We start from the raw sequence: 23,674 nt of genomic DNA, 5'->3' as shown, positions 1-23,674 counted from the left end.
AAAGTACAAAGAGACCCATTAATTTAAATGGATACATCCTTTTAATGCCTGATTGAGGCGTTAAAAATGATGCAATGAAATCTTGTAGATTTCATAGCACCATTTTGTTTGGGCCTCCATATGCGTGTGCATGGTCGCAAATGGCGCAATGCACGCATTGCGCCACTTTGTCAATATGACACTGCGATTTTTGCCTCGTTGACCCACATTAGCGTAAAACAAAATGATGCTAATGTGGCACAAGGAGGCGCTAGGGCCTTGTAAATCTGGTTAACTGATTCCAGGGAGCACGGCATTCACAGGCCAAACTCCTTGTTGCCCTTTATATCCGAAGTGGCAGAAAAGCTGGTGAAAAAACATCTTTCTAGATTAATAAGTGGGAATGCCCTTTTGGATGATTTTCAGTTAGGATTGTTGGGGTCGTCATGGTCCATAATCAGCACTTACAACCATGATGGATAGAAAGAGTGACCAAAGACGGGGATAGAGTGGAGGCTCTCATCCTGTGGGATTTATTGGCAGCCTTCGAAACAGTATCTCACGTCATATACCTGTTTCCCACCTTGTTGAAACAGAGATAAAAGAAGCAGATATTGGCTGGCTTGTATCTTTTTGGGAGAACTATGATCAGGCAGCAATGCTTTTTCCCTATATTTCATAATATTCTAGAGCAGTGTGGTGTCCCACAGGGGTCATCTTTGTGTCCAACCCTGTTTATTATTTACATGGACCGCTTAATTAGATCTTATGGATCGTCCCTTATGACTTAAGCAGATGACGCTCAAATAATACATGAATGGGGACACCTCCCTAGCACAGTCTAACTTTCTGGATTGTATGAAGGACATAGCTGCATGGATGTGAGAAGAACTACTTGAAAATCAATTCAGAAAAAAACAGAGGTCCTCATTTTAGGGGGACGCAAGTCTATTTGGATACAAGCATGGTTTCCTTAAGTGCTTTGGGCCATCGAATTCCAGTTAATTCATTCCTCAGTTTAGGATTCATTTTCGACACTGTATTGAACTGTTCAGCACATATCAGTTTATATCATCCCGTTTTTTTACATTTTACAAGATGTGCCCCCTTCAGTCTGTAGCTCATAAATTCGAAGTGATTTGAGACATTTTAGGCTCAGCTTCAACTATTGCAATTCACAGTGGCACTCCCTAAATATTCACTGAAAAAAATGTCAAACTATCCAAAACATTACAATCAGAGTAATGCTGAATTTACCGCGTAGAGTTTTGGTTTACAGTCATCTTAGTGAATTTCAACACATAAGAGACAGATCAAATTTAATGGACTTTGTATATGTCACAAAGCTGTTAGTGGGAGAACCCCTTTGCTTATAAAGGATTTAGGGGCATATTTACGAGCCCCTAGCGCCACCTTGCACCACCATAGCATATTTTTCTTTTTAAGCTAAGGCAGTGCTAAGGAGGTCTTTCTTCTGCACTGTATTTATGAATGGGCGAAATGCTTGCATTGTGCCACTACGTAAACCCTTGCGCCACATTATGCCTGTGTCACGCATAATGTATGAAAGGGGGCGTTCCGAAGCAAGGAGACCTGAAAAAATTGGACAGTGAAATTTACAACATTTCACTGCACCATTTGTTCCATCATTTCTAACGCCTGCTCAGAGCAAGCGTCAAAATGAAGCACTCATTTTAATCAATGGGCCTCCCTGTGCTTTGCTGCACTTGCGTCAACATTTTTGATGCTAGTGCAGCAAAGTGCCACAATAGAGTAAAAAATGTTGACGCTATTGTCCTAACAACCACCATGATGTACTGTATTGTAAATATGGTGCAAAAATTGTGTCATTAGGGGGGCAGGGGCGATGCAAGAAAAGTAACGCATAGGGACCGATGCTCCACTTCCTTGTAAATATGCCCTTTAGTGGTGCTCCATATGCTGTCATTAATCTTGAACTGCAGCTCGTTTATTGAAAAATCCCGAAGGATTCATAAAGCAAAATTAAGAGGATAACGATTCTTTTATGTAGCCTCTTTAATGTGGCATGCCTTACCTTCTTGTTTACACCTCATAGATGATTATAGTGTTTTTAAGAAAATGCATTAAAAAAAGCACAAATTCTCTGGTTAAATCAAATACAAATTTTAGAACGGCAGTCTTAGTGGCAGGATGCCTTTTCGTGATCATGTGGTTTACAAAACATTTAATATAGCGTAACATGACTAGAGAGTGTACTAAATGTGAGGGACTATGGAGCTGATTTACACAGAAGTAGCACAGTGCGGTGCTGTGCCAAATTTGGCAGTGCTGAGATACGTCACTTCTGAAACGCAGGGTGCACCATATTACATAAATATGGTGCACCACTGTGTTTCACCTAGCGCTGACGCTAAATTTAGCTGCCAGCACCAACGCAAGCAACCTTACACCATAGTGCAAGGGTGTCTGCTACGAAGAAATGATTGTTTATGTGCAGGAAGGTGTCCCCTCCTGCTCATAAACAATCTACAGTGGTGATGTTTTACTTCTATGTGTGCTGCCGAATGCAGCACACATAGAAGTAGCACATTGTCATTATTCTTTATTCAATACCTTCCTGCACATATCATTCATAGCATTTTGCTCTTTCTATGTGTGCTGCAGAATGCAACACACATCGATATAGCAAAAACATGCTGATGCCACCTCTGGGGTGGTGTGAGTTTTTGGCACTGCTACAGATGTACAAATTCTTGTAAATCTGGGGGCAGGCATTAAAAGGAGCAATCAATCATTTATAATAGGTCTCAATGTGATTTGAAGGATTTGATGCTAACCCTGCAAAGCACCAAGCTAGCATCAAAATGTTTACACTAGTTCCCTAACTAACGCCATGGTGTGCTGTATCTTAATTACGACGCACACACGGTGACGTTAGCGGGGGCGCTAAGGGGCACAAGAAAAGTGGCGCTGCATTTGATGCAGTGGCACTTTTCTTAAATTTGCCCTATAGGTTTTGACTCAATGCCCATTCAGCTATCCAGACCAGGCTTTGGATCAAAAACTAACTCTTCCTTGAAGCAGGTGGTAACAAAAGGGAATATTTGTAATTCTCAGGAAAACCCATGCATGGGTGCTGAAGTGCACAGTACCCATCTAATAAGTGGGGCCCTTCTAAAAGATATTTAGCAATAGGAATTGTACTGAAAAAGTATGCTTCCAGTTCAAATCATATGCTAGACAGTGTACATTCACCTCTGTACATTGGTGCACCCACAAAACAACTTACCTAGAATGATAGCATAGAGGGTGTCAACAGCAGCAGGTCAATTACAAGAAATTTGACTCTTTGCTGTTTAATCTGTTGAGCAGTGCAGCACAACAAATTTGGTTGCTGTGTTTTGTGAAAAATTAGTAACTCTGCCCAATGGAAACAACTTTTATGGACATGTCTTTTCACAACCTGAGGTTACTCCGAATCTGAAGAACACCTAAGATATCAAGGGTCATATTTATAATGCCCCAGTGCCACCTTATGCCACATTAACGTCATCATTTTTGTCGTTAATGTGGCCCAATGAGGCTGAAATCTCGCAGCTGTATTTACAGGAAGGTGTAATGCATGCATTTCACCAACCTGTAACCCTTTGCGCTACATTATGCCTGCTCCAGCCATAATGTGTGCAAAGGAGGCATTCCCGCATTAGGGGAGCTGGAAAAATGGCGTAAGGAAATCTATGAGATTTCCTTGTGCCATTTTGTATGGTGCTTTTCCTTAATATTCCTTAAAAGGGGGCTTCCATTCTTTAAAATAGTGCCTTATGTACTCTGCAGGAGGAGCACCAATATTTGGGCGCTACTCCTGCAGACTACATCAATACGTCATGTGAAATGACACTATTGCCCCCTACCCTGCGCCATGGTGCGCCGTATTTTAAATAGGCGCACACATGGTGGCGGTAGGGGGTGCTAAGTGGTGCAGGGAAAATGACGATGCGCTCAGTGTAGCGCCACTTTCCATAAATCCGCCCCCAAGAGCATTAAGACCTGACAGAAAGCCTCAAATGTCAGAAGCTCCTCGGGATTTTCAGTTACAGTGGAAAGTATATACCGAATTTGGCCATCTTCAGAGAGCTACTGACGCAGCTGACGACAGCTTGGGGCAGGGAGCATGGAGAGAAGATCATCAGCAGCAGTTCGTGAAAATCAAAGAGACCTTTTACACAATAGTAAAATGCTTTGAAGTATTTTCCACCAGCTCAAAGCTGACCTTTGGACTCATTGGTTTGAAGGCATAAAAACTGCAACAGGACTCTGTCAGACACAGAGACTGTCTTCTTTCAAAACAAAGAAGCTCTTGTCATCTATTAGGCCTGCATTCATTTTCACTTGTACCTGTACCTTCAGAAATTTACAGTAATTGCTGACCCAAAATCTCACAAGATTTGGGGTCATAAGTCCCCTGGGCATTGCCATAGGGCTGGGGGGCATGACTCCTGTCTTTACTTATACAGGAGTTCTGCTGATGGGGGTTGGGCGCCAAAAAAATGACGCTAGTCAGTTTAGAGTCATTTGTTTTACTCTAACCTGACTAGCGCCATTCTTTCCCGCACAACCTCCAGTTTTCCCTATGCCTCCCTTACCCGGTTAGCATCACGTATTTTGACGCTAACCGGTCCTTAGCGCTGGCTTGCACCATTCCTTAAATATGGTGCCCGGCTGGCGTCCTGGAAAAGTGCTAGCCGGCACTATACTTTTTGATGCAAACCTGTGCTAACGCAGGTTTGCGTCAGAAAGTATAAATATGGGCTTAAGTCGTGGCAAGCCAACATAAACCAGTAGCTCTGTGGAGGATCTGAAATGAATTGAGTCCCATACTGATGGGCTAGTTCCTAAAGGGAACAAAACTGTGATTCCCATATCCATGAGAAATTAGGTGATTAAAGTTGCCCACCAAGGCCTTCTAGAGATAATGAAGACTAATGCAAGACTACTGGATAAAGTGTGGCATTAAGATGCTTGAGAGAAAGGCACAGAGAGTCTATTCACAAAGGTAATTCTACATGTTGAGGTTTACTAGCAGTTAATTTACTCTTACACTTTAAGGTAAATTTACTAATTTGGGCTATTCACAGAATATCAGTGTAAAATTACTTAAAGGGTGTACATTTACTCATCCCCATTCCTCAGTAAAAAACATCATCTATGACTGTAACTGTACTACTAGTAGTGAATTTATTACCATATTTGATGTTCCACATGCTTTGAATCACACACTCATCGTAAAGTAAATGGAAAAGCTTTAACGTTTATTAAAGTTAATTTAAAAAGTATAAATATTTTAAAAGGTAATGTTACATATTTTTATATATTTAATTCTATTTAGAATACATTAACATAAGGGCTACTGTACCTTTACCTTAAATAATAATTATTAACATTATTTGTAAGATTTAAATTCCAAATATGCTATTTTTGAATTTGAATGGATAAAAAAAAAACACCTAAAGAATATAGGTGCATTATGCCTGGCGCAGGCATAATGTAGCGCAAAGGATTACAAAGTGGCGCAATTAATGCATTGTGCCACTTTGTAAATGTGGCACAATGACTTTGCCTTATTGGGCTACATTAGAGTAAAAAAAACAATGCTAATGTGACGCAAGGTGATGCTAGTGGCTTCTAAATATGCCCCTTATTATTTAAACATGTTAAGGATGTGTGTTTTTGTGTCTTTGGTGCACAAAATAATGTCAGGCAGGAGGTTGGTTTTTGTGACAAATTTATCACTACAAAGTTGTGGAAAGTTGCACCCATAATATTCTTTTTAAATGAGCAGACAAGTGTGTAAGTCTTGGTAGATAGATTCGCTATGAGGCCATCATACCAGGCAATGTAACAAGTAATCCTTGTCGGTTCCTGGCTGTGATCACTAGGAACGGTTGTTCCAGGTCGTACACAGAAAGTCTCGTGTGGATTTTATTGCTATCGCCTCTGTGGACTTTATTGCTATCGCCTCTAAATTGCCAGATATTTTTAAATGCACCGAATTGTGCCAATTGCTTTGCCATGCCCTTTTCAAAACTGTACATTACTGCCATTTCGTCAAGGTTTAATTTTTCTTAACTGTCACAAGATGGCAGCGTTGCTTTAAAAATGCTGCGTCTCTAGTCTTTTTCAACAGTTTTCGTTTATTAGACTTCAATTCGCATTCGTATAACACAAAATGACAACAGATAAACCAAGATAGTTCAAATAAAATGTGAAAACCCTGGGATACAGAATGCATCCCTGCAGAATGTGGTGTAGGCCGCTCAGTCATCCACATCTCACAGATATTCGTAGGCTTTGGGCTGTCTGAGGACTCCTTGGATAGTACAGGCACAGCTGCCACGGTTTCATAATGCTATGTGTGATATTTTCATAATTTCAATGGTTATGAGTGACATTTCAAAGACTGTGGATAACACTTGCAGATGAGGGAACCCTCTAACTATCATAATATATCGAGAATCCTATTGTACTTGAATCCCATTGTACACCAGTGCCACCTTGTGGCCTTTGATGAACACTACTCGGAGCTTACCTAGCAAAGTGAGAAACTAGAAAGAATTAGCTGGATTTACCACCCCTCAGGACACGGTTCTTTTGTGTGACAATCTCAGGCATTGTGGTAATGCAGGAAAATGACCAAAACTTCACTATTCTAATGCGAGATGGTGGTACTTGGTAGGCTGTACATGGGAGAGTGTCACATCCCTGATATACACAGGTTTCTCCCAGAGTATTTTTCCATAACTACTTGAAGCAGGTGCCCGCACTCATTTCTCATTGTGTCATGTATGGGACTTGCAAGTATGCTGCTGCAGGATCCGATATTAGAAATAAAAAAGCATCTTTTTTTTTCTAGCTGCCGGGAGCACAGAAAAAGCACAATGGCAGCCAAAGAAAGCGTGATAAAACTTTTGTGCATTGGCCTGCAGGAGCTGGTTTCTGGCAGTGCCTGCTATGACGAATATAGCCCAAACTCTGTCAGCTGAAGCCTGCAGAGGAATCAGATTGCATGCAAAAATCGGGTGGCGGGAGACTAGCCTTGAAATTGTAGTCTCACGTCTGTATCAGGAGGGTTGGTATGCATGTCAATAGCAGAGCAGATTGATAGAGAATGAGGGTCTGATTTAGAACTTGGCAGATGGAATACTCCGTCACAAACATAATGGATATCCCGTCAGCCATATCACGAACTACACAGAATAAAATGGGATCGCAATACGGTGGACAGGATATCCATCACACTTTTGGCGGAGTATTTCCCTGTGCCAAGTTTAGGTCTTGAAGGAGAAGGTACTCCATCACAAATGTGACGGATATCCCATCCGCCGTATTATGAACTCCACAGGAGGTAATGGGATTGTAATACAGCAGACGAGATATCCATCAAATTTGTGATGGAGTATTCCCCTCTGTCTAGACCTGAATCAGACCCAGAGAGCCTGATTTAGAAGTCAGCGGATGGGTTTCTCTGTCACAACGGTGATGGATATCCCGTCCGCCGAACTCTAAAACCCATTATATTCAATGGGATCTAGATTTCAGAGGACGGTATATCTATTACCATTGTGATGGAGTAACCTAACCACCAAGTTCTAAATCAGGCTCAAAGCTCTTTTCTAGCACATGCCTTGTAATCTCTTAACATTTTTTTGACAACCAAGTACATTGCACAGTATTTGTAACAGGACAAAATGGTCAATTTGCAATTAAACAGCATAACCAGAGGAGTAACTAAGAACCCTAACTTATGGGAGTAGGCTGGGGGAAGACAGTGAACTTCTAGTGTTTATGTGAGGGAATTCATAGATGTATGCTTCAATGGGCCCTTAATATTACAGCTTCCTTCACCACTCCCCGCTTTCTGCTCATAGACAACAGGCACAGTGCAAACATTACTCAAAAATACACTGGAGCATTTTACATTAGAAATAGAACATTACATACAAATCACAAATTACACCAGTAATAAATATTGAGTAACAAGATGTAAGCAGGTACAAGATGAGATGAAGTATTATACAGCTTTGAGGTAGTGGGATAAGTTACAATGCATGGCATGGCTCAATGCAAAATCTAAATCGAAGAGGGTTGTGGGGAGATAAGGAATTAACTTAAATGCCTTCCTAATAGACGTTTTTCAGTTTAGATTTTTTTTAATTAATTTTTTATCAGTAGTAACAAATCGCCTAGTCGGCTAGAAACATTCTCATCATCAAGTACTGTAAGAGATCAGTCATGTGCACAGTGTACATGGTTGAGTGCACACAGTAATATACACATCAATCCAGTCATATAGTCAATGGCAAGAAAAAAGCAGCAAAGCAAAACTTCAACATTGGAGATATCAATCATATCAGTATAATGTCGTACACAGGTAAACAGCACGGGGAGGAGTCGGGGGAAAATTTCCCTTGCAACATGTAGGCTAGCGCCCGATGGGTACTGGCGTGCCAGGCCTACAATATGCAACACAATATTCACTTCCCCGGACATAGAGCAACTCGTCCCCAGAAGCATGACAGTAGGTTGGGAGAAGGTCAACCCCGTGAGTGCAAGGGGTTCCTCAGACACTTTCAGGCTGGTCTGTTGATGTTTTTGGCCTTGAGATTCAAGCTGTACATCTTCCAATTCCCTCTGTTCACAGGGCCCCTCCCTTGTGCCCTTGATAGCCCCATGGTTTCGGACTCTGCTCTTACCCATTTCATCAGCATAGCCAGCCAGCTCTTAATATTGGGAGCAGTAGGCACTTTCACGGCTATTGCTACATTGCATTTAAATAATACAAAATCCTGATCTATAAACTTGTGTAGTTATTTGTCTCCCATGGCCCGAGAGCGAAGAACAAGCAGCCATGATTCTGGGGAGCGTGTGATCTGTGATCACCTTTACACCCACATGACTTTCTCCCACACACTGTGGATCGCTGTGCAATCCCATCCCATGTGGTAGAGTCTAGCTTCGGTTGTGTTGCACCTAAGACAGGTATGGGGTACACCAGGTGTACTGCCATTTGATAAGTTTTGTTTTGACCAATGACTTTGTGTTTCACCACTGCGCATATTAGTTGCTCAATGTTCACCAGTAGCACATGGTATGTTTTGTTCAGTTGAGCCGCCTATGGGCTTTGACATGGCATTAGCCATTACTTTCTGTATTCAGTTTAGCCGCCTATGGGCTTTGACATTGCATTAGTCATTACATTCTGTATTCTGCCTATTGGCTTTGACATGGCATTAGCCATTACTTTCTGTATTCAGTTGAGCCGCCTATGGGCTTTGACATTGCATTAGCCATTACATTCTGTATTCTACCTATTGGCTTTGACATGCTGTATCCAGTCTAGCCGCCTATTGGCTTTGACATTGCTTGCCTATTGACTTTGACATGATGTATTCAGTTTAGCTGCCTATTGACTTTGACATGCTATTAGATATTCTGCCTATTGGCTTTGACATGATATTATATATTGCATTTTGTATTCAGCTTAACTGCCTATTGGCTTTGACATGATATTATACATTGCATTTTGTATTCAGCTCAGCTGCCTATGTGCTTTGACATGATATAAGACATTGCATTTTGTATTCAGCTTAGATGCTTATTGGCTTTGACATGACACTAGACATTGCATTTGATATTTAGGTTAGCTGCCTATTGCCTTTAACATGACATTGCATTTGATATTTAGGTTAGCTGCCCATTGCCTTTAACGTGGAGTTAGACATTGCAGTTGAGAATCCAAGCTATATTTTTCCAAGCTGTGTTTTTGCACCAGAGAACCAAGATGTTTTTCTCACAGTAGACTAGACATGATAAGAGAGAGTACATGGGTGTTGTTTTTCTCTTCGCTTGAGCTTGGGAACAGGAGTAGTCTTGGAGACCTGGCCAGTCTCCAAAAGGCTTGCTCAGTTTCCCAGGTCTGAGAGGAGGGGGCACACCTTTGTAACAAATGTAACAGGCTGCAGAGAGTTAGATTCGAATCTGCCGGACCTCGTGCTGGAGCTTGGCGCCAGCTGCCAGCAATCCCGTGCGGGTAGATGAAACTCTTTCTCGCGGCTGACAGGGGTCATCAGCTTGCAGACCTTAGAAAGATGTAGCTGTAAATAGTTCCCACACGGTGAAGTATTTGTTTTGCTTTGCATTCAATATCTTATAAATATAACCTGCTGTGTATATTGCAAACTGATATATTTTGTTTGATTAACGCGGACTTGAAAGCTACTAATTCGTCATACATAAAATATTGTGGTTGGGGAAGAATTAACAACAATAAAAGTCTTCTTTGACCTCACAAGTGCATTTCTGTTGTGTTATGTTAGTGCTTAGAAAATAGATAAGAGGAAAGCACTACAATTGGGACCAGAGGTCGTGGGGTGTCGGTCATTAAGAGGTGATTAAGAAGGGGTTTGACGAGTTAGTAGATTTCTAAGTGCACACTTTAAAAGTGTAATTGTTTTTTTTGTTGTTTGGAGAGTTACAGAAATTGTTTTTTGTTGTTTGGAGAATCACAGTAGCACGGCAGACCATGTCATGTGTTGTTAAACTGCCTGATGGTGCTACGAAAAACTGTGAATTGTTTGTTGTTTGGAGAATCACAGTAGCACGGCAGACCATGTCATGTGTTGTTAAACTGCCTGATGGTGCTAAGAAAAACTGTGAATTGTTTTCTGTTTGGGGAATTACAGAAGAAAATGCATGTGTAGAAAACGTGTGTTTTGGAAGTAATGATGACAGAAAGGTCTGGATACCTTTATCTGCTTACAGAGAAATGCAGGAGAAATGTAGGAAGTTGGAACATGAAAATAGGAATTTACGTGAGCAAATTAGCCAGGATACAATAATTCAAAATAAGACTGAAAGTTATAAAAGGGCTGTTTTTGAAGAATCTTTCTTGTCCCATTCCAGTAATGAGGGGGTTAAGACAGCTCCGAGCTGCACTGAGTTTTCGTGTGAGCCAGGGTTTTTGGCAGACAAAATGCATTCCTTAACTGATAACACGGACGAGAGAGACCAGAATGTGATTTACGAGTTACCGTTGCAAAATGCACAAGTAAAACGAAAGATTTTAGAGCAAGACACCCCGAGTTTCATTAGCTTGTTTGATTTTTGGAAAAAGAATAGCCCTCCTTTGAGTGAAATCTTAACACTTTTGTATATGGTCACTGTGAAAAATTATATGCAGTTGCGCGCTTGTGATTTGGCAAATGAAATAATGCAGACTTTAGGTTTCTGCGCAGTGCAAGAAGGAAATACTTATGTACATTTAAATGATGAACAAGGAAAGAAAATAGTGCCCCTAGCTAGAATCATACACTGGATCTGGTACTTGCAAGACAGGGCTAGAGTACCACAGGTAAAAGAATTACCGGTGAAATTGTGTGCACCATTTGAATTCGTGTCTACTGAAGATAAAAAGCATGTTTGTTTTACTAATGATTCATTGACTGAAATGTTGTTTTCTGGCACAGTAGAAGGAACAGCGTTGTATAATGTGTGTCAGATTTTAAAGCAAGAGCTACGTGAGATGTGTCATTTTTACGCAGATTTTTGGTTCTTTGATAATGTTTTAGCCACATGGCTTGTACCTAACTGGTTCAATTACCTTGCAGATGTTAATGAGAAAAATTCAGAGAGAGAAGTGTACACCCAGAACAATGCCTTAGTGGGGATGGCTAAGTGGGTGCCCCAGAAATGTGAACAGCTGAGAGAAAAAGCCACTTACAGGTGGGCAGAGATGAGAGAGATGCACATTCCCCTAGATTTGATAAAAACTGTGCAGCACGCACAAAAGCAATCTGTCATGCAAGCAGTCACAGAGCAGTTGGGGAGAGGAAAGTTACCAGGACAGAAATGGCAAAGTGATCAGGTTTTAGGGAGAGTGATTGCTGCAAATTACCAAGGAAAAATCGAAATTATGCTGATACCTAGAAAATAATCTGATTCATTCATACAAATTGGAGACAGAATGGCCCAAATTGACAAAAATGCAGTGAATGGAGGTTTGTTAAAGAAGGAGTCTGCCCCAGCCCTTCTGACAGTGCAAGAAAAGGGAAGTTGTGGTGCAGCAGATAAAAACCTCAGTGCTGATGTGTGGGCAGAAGCCCCAAGTGATCCTCCAGAACCTGCAGTGAATATAACAAAGGGCCCCAAAAACGTCCTGCTGATTATAAAACAGGGAAAGAAAGAGGAAGGGTGCAGTTTAAATGAAAAATGTTATTTGCAAGAAAAGTCATACTTGTTTCTTTTGCAGATCCTACCACGTTTCGCCACTGTCCCTGAGTGTGCTGTGTGGTCCCCCTTCCGGTGTGTGCGTGTGGGGTCGGGGAAGGGACCGAATCCCCAACCTGAACCTGGCTGAGTAAAGTGCCAGCACCATGGATCCATTTTGCGCAAACTGCACCTTCAGTTCAAGTTCAACTTGTTTGATTGCATTCTTCCACTGGAATTAAGTTGTGTTTTTTTTTTTCCCTTCTCGTATGGAACTCTGACTTTTGCTTATCTTCCAGCAAACCTTTCAGGTGGACCGTGCCCCTTTACATGAGCAGAACTCATGCCACATCAAATTGCTAACACTGTTGAATTAGAGACTCATTCAGAGTATAAAAATTGCCCAGTCTTCTCTATGTAGATGTATCTGATGTGAAAGGTTATGAAATCAATGTGTTAATTCACTTCTATTGCTTTACAGGGATTGCTTTGATCATAATGTTTTTTTGTTTGTGCTGATGTTTTTTGTTTTTGTTTGAAACAAGAGATATGTGAAACAAAAATTCATTGGTCAAAGGGCGGAATGTACTGCCATTTGATAAGTTTTGTTTTGACCAATGACTTTGTGTTTCACCACTGCGCATATTAGTTGCTCAATGTTCACCAGTAGCACATGGTATGTTTTGTTCAGTTGAGCCGCCTATGGGCTTTGACATGGCATTAGCCATTACTTTCTGTATTCAGTTTAGCCGCCTATGGGCTTTGACATTGCATTAGTCATTACATTCTGTATTCTGCCTATTGGCTTTGACATGGCATTAGCCATTACTTTCTGTATTCAGTTGAGCCGCCTATGGGCTTTGACATTGCATTAGCCATTACATTCTGTATTCTACCTATTGGCTTTGACATGCTGTATCCAGTCTAGCCGCCTATTGGCTTTGACATTGCATGCCTATTGACTTTGACATGATGTATTCAGTTTAGCTGCCTATTGACTTTGACATGCTATTAGATATTCTGCCTATTGGCTTTGACATGATATTATATATTGCATTTTGTATTCAGCTTAACTGCCTATTGGCTTTGACATGATATTATACATTGCATTTTGTATTCAGCTCAGCTGCCTATGGGCTTTGACATGATATAAGACATTGCATTTTGTATTCAGCTTAGATGCTTATTGGCTTTGACATGACACTAGACATTGCATTTGATATTTAGGTTAGCTGCCTATTGCCTTTAACATGACATTGCATTGGATATTTAGGTTAGCTGCCCATTGCCTTTAACGTGGAGTTAGACATTGCAGTTGAGAATCCAAGCTGTATTTTTCCAAGCTGTGTTTTTGCACCAGAGAACCAAGATGTTTTTCTCACAGTAGACTAGACATGATAAGAGAGAGTACATGGGTGTTGTTTTTCTCTTCGCTTGAGCTTGGGAACAGGAGTAGTCTTGGAGACCTGGCCAGTCTCCAAAAGGCTTGCTCAGTTTCCCAGGTCTGAGAGGAGGGGGCACACCTTTGTAACGAATGTAACAGGCTGCAGAGAGTTAGATTCGAATCTGCCGGACCTCGTGCTGGAGCTTGGCGCCAGCTGCCAGCAATCCCGTGCGGGTAGATGAAACTCTTTCTCGCGGCTGACAGGGGTCATCAGCTTGCAGACCTTAGAAAGATGTAGCTGTAAATAGTTGTCACACGGTGAAGTATTTGTTTTGCTTTGCATTCAATATCTTATAAATATAACCTGCTGTGTATATTGCAAACTGATATATTTTGTTTGATTAACGCGGACTTGAAAGCTACTAATTCGTCATACATAAAATATTGTGGTTGGGGAAGAATTAACAACAATAAAAGTCTTCTTTGACCTCACAAGTGCATTTCTGTTGTGTTATGTTAGTGCTTAGAAACTAGATAAGAGGAAAGCACTACACCAGGGAACGTACAGTGAAGTCAGTGCGGTGTCAGGCATGTTTGGTGGAGGTAGTTAAATTAGTAAAGTAGAATCGGGGGTTTCGAGATGCAGCTTTGACCTGTTGAAGGGCCCTCACCCACACTTTGTCCGACAGTGCTTCTTGGAGGACTACAGTCCATTTGGTCCTAACCTTTTCTTGGGGTCCAGTCAGAGTGGAGTTTAGAGTGGGGTAAAACACAGTGATAGCAAGGTGTGCTCTTCTGGGTGTCAGGATTGTATGTAGGACAAGAGATTGGGGATGTTCAGTCACGTCTGGTCTCCAAACGGTATGTATCTTTTTATGTATTGCATGATATAGCAGGAATTGCCTTGCTGTTAGCCCATATGTGTCCATTGTGTCTTGTAAGGACATAAGGGTGCCATGTCATAAAAGTCTCCCATGCAGTTTACACCCACCTCTTTCCAGGGTGCCAGATCAAATCGATGTGCACCTCTTGGAATGCTGGGTGCACACACACACACATGCATCAGTAGAGAGTCCATTGGATGGGACCTCTGTGTATATCCAAACCTCTGCCAACTAAGGTGCGCCACCCTCATCTGGTGTGTCTGAGTTCAAGGTTGGTTCCAAAGGTTTGATAGCGAAGTGTATATCGGGGTAGTCCCAACACCTTGAGCACTGTCCTCTTTTCAGGACAGTCGGTATCACTCAGCCATTGTAGCTTCACCACAGCTTAGTATAATTCATAGCTGGGGCTCCCAGGCCCCCTTTGGTCAGCGGTCACTTTAGAATGGAGAGTGCCATTGTCTGCCTGTGTGGGCCCCATATCATTTCAGAAAGTGACTGTTTAGTTGATTTTAGTTTGGACTGAAAGATTTTCAGTGGGCTAGCGTTGTGTATGCCCAGAGGTAAGGGATTCCAGATTCTTGGTCATTGCACCAACAAGTATATTATTACAGAGATCAGCAATAAAAGGCACACACTTCATAGATAATAGCCTTAGCAATCTCCAGGTGTAGGCCATCTGGGCTCATGGCTTCACTACTCTTAAGTTTTTATAAGGTGTCTCTGCTTCAGAAATAGGCTCTTCCTTCTCCTCTTGGTGTGGTAAAATATATATTGGTATTGAGGCTTTCTAGCCACTTTATGATCATAATTCTATGTGGAGTGCAATCTTCCAGGCAGATAGGCAGGAAATAAGAAAATATGCTCTCTGTCTTCAGTCCTTACATAACTGACTGGGTAAGTCAGTGACTGGAATTAATTTGTCTGTTATCTGTTTTGGCTTTTGATGCCAGTAATCAGTGTGTTCATTCTCCTTCTTTAATCCCCTAGTAGTGCTCTCATCTAACCTCTTCCCTCTTAATAACCATTACTAAATGCTTTTACCTGACTGCTAGTATCAATCACTAGGCCTGACATCTCCTCCAACCTGATCTTCCTTTTCACCTACTGTCACTTCATGACTTCAGACTTTGGTGCGCTACCACCCTGATACATCCTCACACACTGATGAAAACAATGGAAGCTCCTAAACTCGCTCTCACTCTGTCTCCCCGCCCCCACACACCTTACCATCATCTCACCATTTCAAATCTCTTGAAACTTGACATAACTATCCCTTCTCATCCTTTCACCCATTCTTCTTATTACCCTCTCCTTCTACAGTTCCATCTCTACTTTATTCTGATCTGATCACTAAAGTCTGGTCTACCTCTCTCAAACATCTACCTTTACCATTACTTCAAACATCTACATTTTGATCAATGCTGGACCTATGTTTTGGAAACAAAAAAACACACACAATCGCCCCAATCGCCCCACTGATTACAATCTCAAACTGTTTTTCATTATGAAGACCTGACTTCAGGACAGTCCTTGACCCATTATTTATACAGCAGTCTTACAAGGCTGCAAATGTATTCCCTCAATTCAACCATGGAGAAAAGCTGTCAACATCCACTAATTCACACTGTCAATGATTAGCCTCCCTGAATGTGAATACCTCCTTAAACGGAGCAACTTCTCACCTCAGTGCACACTTTCTTTCCTACTAATATGCCTACTCCACCTTCCAAATTGTACACAGCATAATTGTATCAATAGAGCTTACCTGAGTCCTTTCCAAAGTCTTCAGTATCTGCTGTGACTTTCCTTACTGTAGCTGCACAATACAGTTTTTCCTTTTTGTTGAAATCCCTTGACCGCCCCAATAGCTTTTCATCCTGTATACACTGCGTAACACAAATGAGAACCTGTGTTTTTCAAGATGGACGTCGTAAACTCCACCACCATACCTACTCATGTAGACTGATTACTAAGCCATCAATACATTTTCCATAAAGCCTTAAAACATGCACATTCACACAATAAGCCTGAACAGCAGTTGGAGCATATTAGACTACTCCAGATGAGAAGCCATCCTGGTGTCCCCAGCACCATTACTATAAATATCTTTGTTTGGTCACTCAATAACTTTCTTCAGCCACTGGAAAGTAAACACTCTTGACTCTTTGGTACCACTCAAGTATTACAGAAACGGTTTCCATTGTCAAATTGTGAAAAAGTTTACCAAAAACCAATCTGCTCAAAACTTTAAAAAAATACTAAGGGAAGTAGAAAGTAGAAGAGCTTCGAAGTCTGAGAAAACTAAAACTAGACATAACTTTATAAAGAAGGTGAAAAGTAAATGAAATACCACACATTGTGCAAAGTTCAACTGTACCTTCAAGCAGTTATTTACAATCATGACAGAATTACAGAATTAAACACTGATTATTCCATCATATTATATCAATTCTACAATAGGTTGACGGACCAATTCAACAAAAAACTGCTGATCTTGAATCCAAACTTGCTGAAACTTTGATCAGACTCCACAACTTCCAACCTTACACTTTAGCTCTCTGTCCCAGTCCACAGTTTCTGTGTTTAGCTCTTTTTTCCAAAATATTAGACACTAACTTCTTGAGAAGTTGTCAAGTACAGCCACAAATCAGAAGCACACTTGGACACTAGGCAAAACAAAATATCAGTCATAACCCAGAATATCCTCTCAGTTACTATTGTGTCAACTCTGTGCTAAATATCTTTCTGAACTTCTATTTTCTCTGGAGGCTACAGTATGAAGATTTAAAAATGAACCACTCTTGAAGAACCCCACATTTAGTCCAGACAACAGAGGCAGCTCTAGAGCAACAACATATGATTTATTTCTGGAAGAATACAGCTTTCACTCTATTCAGCCAAAGCATTCAGGAGCATGAGTGACCTGTGCTTGAGTGGGCTTGAGTCCTTGCCCTTGGGCAAGATCCTCTAACATAGCAGCAAGTTATCTTCCCAAGCCACAGCTAGCCAAGAATGGTGTGATCCTCTCATATTTCTAAACCTCTCTGCCACATTTACCACAGTTCAACAGACCATTCTGATTGAACGCACCCTTGAAATTGGGAAAAGGCCTTAGACAGATCTCCCCTTCCTCAAAAAATGCAAATAAATGAGCATAATACTACCTTTCACTTAATCTCCTTGCTCAAAAAAACATGGAATACACAAAGCTGAATGATTGCTCTCAGTTTGTAAAGCATTTAACCCAGTACAATGCATTTCATTAGATGTTTAGGCCTTACCTGCTACAACTAAGCAGATGACACTCATGTTCAGCTAATGGAACCTACTATGACTGTTCTGCACTCCGATCTTGCCCCTGTCTTATATTCAACTGGATGAACAGAACCCATCTGAAGTGGTATACTAATTAAAAAGAAATCTCCCCTGTGCCAGATGCCAGACTGGCCTCTATAACTTGATGTCTGTTCGAAAAGAGGTATCCACAAGCAACTTGCCTTCATTTAAAAAGGCCCTGAAAATATGTATTTCTTGTGCATCTGTGTAATGTGGTGCTACAATCCTAATAACCAAGACCATAGGCACTGTGTGAGTTATGTTATGATGTGGACCACAGGAAACAGAAGATTCAGGTCCAGTTCTGTTCTCACCAGTCCACAGCAAGAACATTCGAAGTAACAAACTGGACTGCTGCATGTCACAGTTCCCTCTCTCACACACACACACCAACACACACCCTACCCTACTAGTGCATTCACACACCAATTAGTGGCCGAATCCCTACAGTAACACCACTATGTTGTGAACATGTATAGGTTCTCCCCCACTTGTTCCTCCTAAAATACAACTGAAACTCATGTTCTGAATCGTTGACCAACAACAGTCCACTGGTAAGGTTCAACAATCAGCACGTTTTCAATCCACACAAGCATGCATGGAAAGATAGCAGCACTTTGGGGTGACTAGTGTGGACACATTTTCCTAAATACTATGAATTTAGAAAAGGCAGTTCAGACAATAATGCATTTCATACTGAGCCCTGCAGAAGCCTTTCTCAGAGTAATGCTCCACCGGAAATGTAAAGGTAAAGCAGAAAATAGCTTGCTCTTTATATAAATGAGTCATCAATTCAAAAGTAGAAATTGATAATAAACAATACCCGAATTGCACAACCAGCGGTCGAAAACAGTAAACCAGCTGTAGGGACGATCAATAGCCAACCTACAGTGGATAAGAGAGTGAAATCCAGTAAGTAAACCCCAACGATCACTGACCGCATGCTCAAAAGCATTTCACCTATGACCAGGTTTGAAGCTCATCACAATTTTCGGTGGACAAATCCATGCCAGATTAAAGGACAGTACCAAAATAGAAAGCCAATCAAGGAACCCAATTAAAGTGATTGTGTCGTATCACCCAAATGCTTTCAGAAAAAATGCAAAATGAATACCTAAATTACAAACAAAGATAAATATAATCATATACCAATATGATCAAAACTCTGCAGACAGTGGTTCAATGACATACAGCCTATGCATTTTTTGGCTAAGCCAAGCCAGGCACCTGTAGTCTAGAGTCCAATTTATGGAACATTTAGAGCAGTGGTTCCCAACCTGTGTTCCGCGGACCCCAAGGGGTCCGTGACACATTCCCAGGGGGTCCGCAGGCCTGGGCTAGGAGAAAGGCACTTCTCTGCGTGCGTGTTTTCATTTTTATTACTTCATTTGCTGAGCAGTTTTAAACCCACTGCAAAGCTCCTTGTACAGCAACAATTAAAACGTCAAGCTAACTCAAGTGATTAATGTATCTGCTGAAGAGAGATGGGAGCTTTGTCTAGTTGCAGTTGTGACTCAAAGATAGCACAGGTGGTTAATATGCCTGCTGCAAAGAATGTGTATATTGGAAAAAACAGTATTTTATGAGCATGGCACAGTGGGTTACTGCTTTTGTCACAGAGATTCTTTTGTTACAGTGCAGTTCATAATCTTAATCTAGCACAATGAGCTGCGAACTGCCATTAACGACAAAAAGCATGACACAAATTAGATTTTTTTTTTTCCTAGTCTTTCATTTTCCTTATGCTGCTAAAAAAGGTTTGCTTGTGTAGAAATACGTTCTTCTTGCCAAAGTCATTGATAATCACTGTGCTGTGTTCTGAATCCTAAATTTGTACTTCTAGGGACCAAGCACTTTTAGAAAATGCCTACCAGAGTGGATGACATGTGAATCCTACACCTTGTAAGTCCCCTGTACAGTGCCCTGACACCCTACAGTGGTATGAGAGGTGCTATAAAACAAATGAAATATATGTGACAGAGAGGTTAGGGAGAGATGAGAGGCCCTTATGGTTTACTTCCTTTTCCCCTTCACTAGTTTATGTGAAAAAGCTTTCTCAGATCTTGCATACCTAAAAAATAAAAACAAATCGCTCCGGAAATGTAGAATCTGACCTGAGGATTCACCTTTCCTAAATAAAAACCAAACATTGAAAAGGTAGTTGCCGAGATGCAGCGTCAACCTTTCCAGTATATTTTGCATATTTTTTTAATATAAAAGAATTTTATCTTTAGTAATTTGAGTACTTGTTTGATGTGTACTTGTTATATTTTTTGCGAATTACTGTTTTAATGTTTGAAAATTAAATTGTACAAATTGCTGGGGGTCCCCGGCTTCCAGTAATGATTCATTGGGGGTCCTCAGGAGTCAAAAGGTTGGGAACCACTGATTTAGAGCATCTCGTTGTACTCCAAGAGTGTGCCAAGCCAAAAATCATTATTGCTTTTAATTCAACTAGGGGAATATCTACTATAGTCCATGCTGCCGTTTTCTGTTCCCTGAAGACCTATTGCTGCTTCTAATGGCCATTCAGATCCCTCCACCAACTCAACAATGATCTCAAAGATGGACTAAAGTATGTAGTTTACCACTGCTGCTGAACTTCACTCTGTGGATTGACTGGTTGCCTCCCAGCATGCATGCTCACTTAGGGCTCTTCAGATTTGGGGATCTCCTTTAAGCTGACTCATGGGAAAACTGAAGTGACTGGAGGTTTAGGCCCATATTTATACTTTTTTTGGCGCCGCATTTGCACCTCATTTTGACGCAAACGTGGCGCAAACTTACAAAATACAATTGTATAAAGTTTGCGCCGCTTTTTCATCAAAAAATGACGCAAATACGGCACTAAAAAAGTATAAATATGGGCCTTAGTTTTTTTTCCTCCACGGCTCACTCCTCTAGGGAGCTATGGACAGGACACGCCCTTTAGCAGGGAGCAGTGCCGCAACAGGGGACAGCCTCAGAAAGAGGCCACAGCCATATACTCAAACAAAGGGGCATATTTATACTCTGTTTGCGCCGGATTTGCGTTGTTTTTTTTTACGCAAATCCGACGCAAAGCTAACTCCATATTTATACTTTGGCGTTAGACCCGTCTAGCGCCAAAGATCTTGGAGTTTGCGTCATTTTTTAGCGTGGACACCTACCTTGCGTTAATGATATGCAAGGTAGGCGTTCCCTTCTAAAAAATGACTCTAAGGCATGTGCGCCTTATTTAAACTCCCGTGCAAAAATGACGCACGGGAGTGGGCGGGCCTTAAAAAATGACGTCCAGCCGCTTTTGCAGCATTTTTTAACGCCTGGTCAGGGCAGGCGTTAAGGGACCTGTGGGCTCGGAAGGAGCCCAGAGGTGCCCTCCCATGCCCCCAGGGACACCCCCTGCCACCCTTGCCCACCCCAGGAGGACGCCCAAGGATGGAGGGACCCATCCCAGGGAACTTAAGGTAAGTTCAGGTAAGTATTATTTTTTTTTTTTTTGTGGCATAGGGGGGCCTGATTTGTGCCCCCCTACATGCCACTATGCCCAATGACCATGCCCAGGGGACATAAGTCCCCTGGGCATGGCCATTGGGCAAGGGGGCATGACTCCTGTCTGTGCTAAGACAGGAGTCATTTCAATGGGGGTTGGGAGTAAAAAAAAATGGCGCAAATCGGGTTGAGGCCAATATTTTGCCTCAGACCTGACTTGCCCCATTTTTTGACCCCCAAGCTCCATTTTCCACTACGCCGGCGCTGCCTGGTGTGAGTAATTTTTTTTTACGCACACCAGTCAGCTGCGCCGGCTAACGTCATTCAATAAATAAGGCGCCCGCATGGCGCTTTGGAATGGCGTTAGCCGGCGTTAAAAAATTTTACGCACAACTGCGTTGGTGCAGTTGTGCGTCAAAAAGTATAAATATGGCCCAAAGAGTTCACAAAATGAAGTCCACAAGGTGTGTCTTGGGCAGAATATTGTGGGGTATTAACCGTAATTGGTAAACACCATAACACCAGCATGAGGTATTTGCCGCATGTGATAAATATCTTCTATTCCTTGTTTTTAACATGGAAATGAGACATAACGTGCAGAAGCCTTTCTAGCACACTGTCGGTTTGTGCCATTTGCAAAGTGACACAAAGTATGCACTTTTCTGCTCAGAAGGTATTTTGCACTGGAAAGCTGACATTTTCGAGGCACAAAAAGCATTTTGAGCTGCTTTGTGCTACCTCGTGTTGCTTTGTGTTCAGGGTTAGCTACTGGAGCATTACTTGGGCAGATCAGCACAAATGTTTATAGATGATGATGAGGAGCCTGATCTACTATGATAGACTGAACAGTAAACTAACACCTCCTTGTTGCAGCTGCTAACAAGAGTCTTTATTTCTCAAACACACTCACGCATTGCTTGTGTGCTTCACATATCCAATGCGTAGGATATTTGTGAGTGTGTCTAGTGATAGCAATTTCCATTAGAAGGGTATGCTTCCAATACAAGTGCAATGGTAGACAGCACACACTCCCTTCTGCGCCATTGTGTGAGGCTGTGTGTTGTGCAAAGCAGCCTATTTCGAGCACCAGAGGTGAGACTGACATCAGCAGCAGTCCAATCTTACTAGAAATGGCTCTATGATCTAAGTTCCACCTTGAGCAACGCAGCTCTACAAATCTGGTCTGTGCACTGCATGAAAAAGTAATTAACTTGGCTCCTCATATTTTGCCTTTCTTCTTCACCATCCCCCCTGTTACATTTTGGCAGTTTTCACCTGGAATCTATCTGGAAAGCTGTAAGGGTGTTATAATGAGCATACAATTCATGATTTTGATCGATGTGCAAACTCCTGTTTAAACGGAGATCAGAACTGAGATCTGAATTTGTAATAAGGACTTTAATACAGCTCTCCCAGATCATACATGCTCTCACTTAGTATCTAGGCACATTCACAATTTCATATTTGTCAACAATCTACGATTTCAATCTCTCGAGATCTGGCCTATGATCTGGGCAAAGGCCAAATCTTTGTAATTCATATTTCCAAAAACTTGCCCTTGTAAGCAGAATCGGTCCCAAATCCATTTCAAACTGACTGAGAGGGTGATATAACATCAGCACTTCTTTAGAGCTTCAGCAAGTGGAAATCAGATATTTCAAGCTCAAAGAAATGTTGAAGGAAGTAAAAGAGTTTGAAACAGTTTTTCATGCTCGAGAGGTCTATAAAGATCACACAACCCATCAAAGACAGGTGAAAAGTATGAGACATATTGCCATAGCACAATCATCCCAATCCAGGTAAACCCCATGAATTATTTCAAGGTGTTCCAACGTGTGGCTCCCAGATAACTCAGTTTTAATTTTTAAATGCTCTTAGAAGAACTAGAAAACAATTGCCTCCTTCTTTTAAACAAAACAAAAATACTTAGATAAGCTTAAGGAAGAGGCACTGGATTTATGTGATTCTGCAGCTTCTGTATTTTCTACATAATTATGGATCTGCCTCATAATACATCATCAGATGTATAATCTTGCCACACAATGAAAAGCACCTTTCAGTTGCTTATTGCTGTTTTTAGTTGTTAGCCTGGGAGTAATGAGTTGAATCTTTTTAACAAGACAGTGTTAACATGTGTATAAATGACAAAAGAATACAAGAAAAATATGTGCTGCAGTTTGCCTCATGATTTGCCTTTTCTTGCCACATCATTTAGTCAAGCGCCCCACTTTATTTGGTTCTTCCCCACTGCATATTTCCAGTGGCCCTGGTTTAAGGTGATGGCTAACTCTCAACTTGTCTCTTAGGGGCTTATTTACAAGTCCCTTGCACCACCAGTGCTTCAATTTCTCCCATATAAAAAGTGATGCACTGGCGG

General features: G+C 41.4%; 1 protein-coding gene across 1 annotated transcript in view; it reads left to right on the top strand.

Moving 5' to 3' along the window:
- The window catches only part of LOC138280770 (molybdenum cofactor sulfurase-like), a 566,269-nt gene extending 552,165 nt beyond the window's left edge, over positions 1-14,104 (top strand). Inside the window, exon 12 of the mRNA XM_069219519.1 lies at positions 12,266-14,104. Coding sequence (XP_069075620.1) covers positions 12,266-12,294 — 29 coding nt within the window. The 3' untranslated portion in view covers positions 12,295-14,104. The remainder of the gene's footprint in view (positions 1-12,265) is intronic.
- The last annotated feature ends 9,570 nt before the right edge of the window (positions 14,105-23,674 follow it).

Source organism: Pleurodeles waltl, chromosome 2_2 (assembly GCF_031143425.1).
Source record: "Pleurodeles waltl isolate 20211129_DDA chromosome 2_2, aPleWal1.hap1.20221129, whole genome shotgun sequence".
Classification (NCBI taxonomy): Eukaryota; Metazoa; Chordata; class Amphibia; order Caudata; family Salamandridae; genus Pleurodeles; species Pleurodeles waltl.
This window is presented reverse-complemented; position numbering and strand designations above follow the sequence as displayed.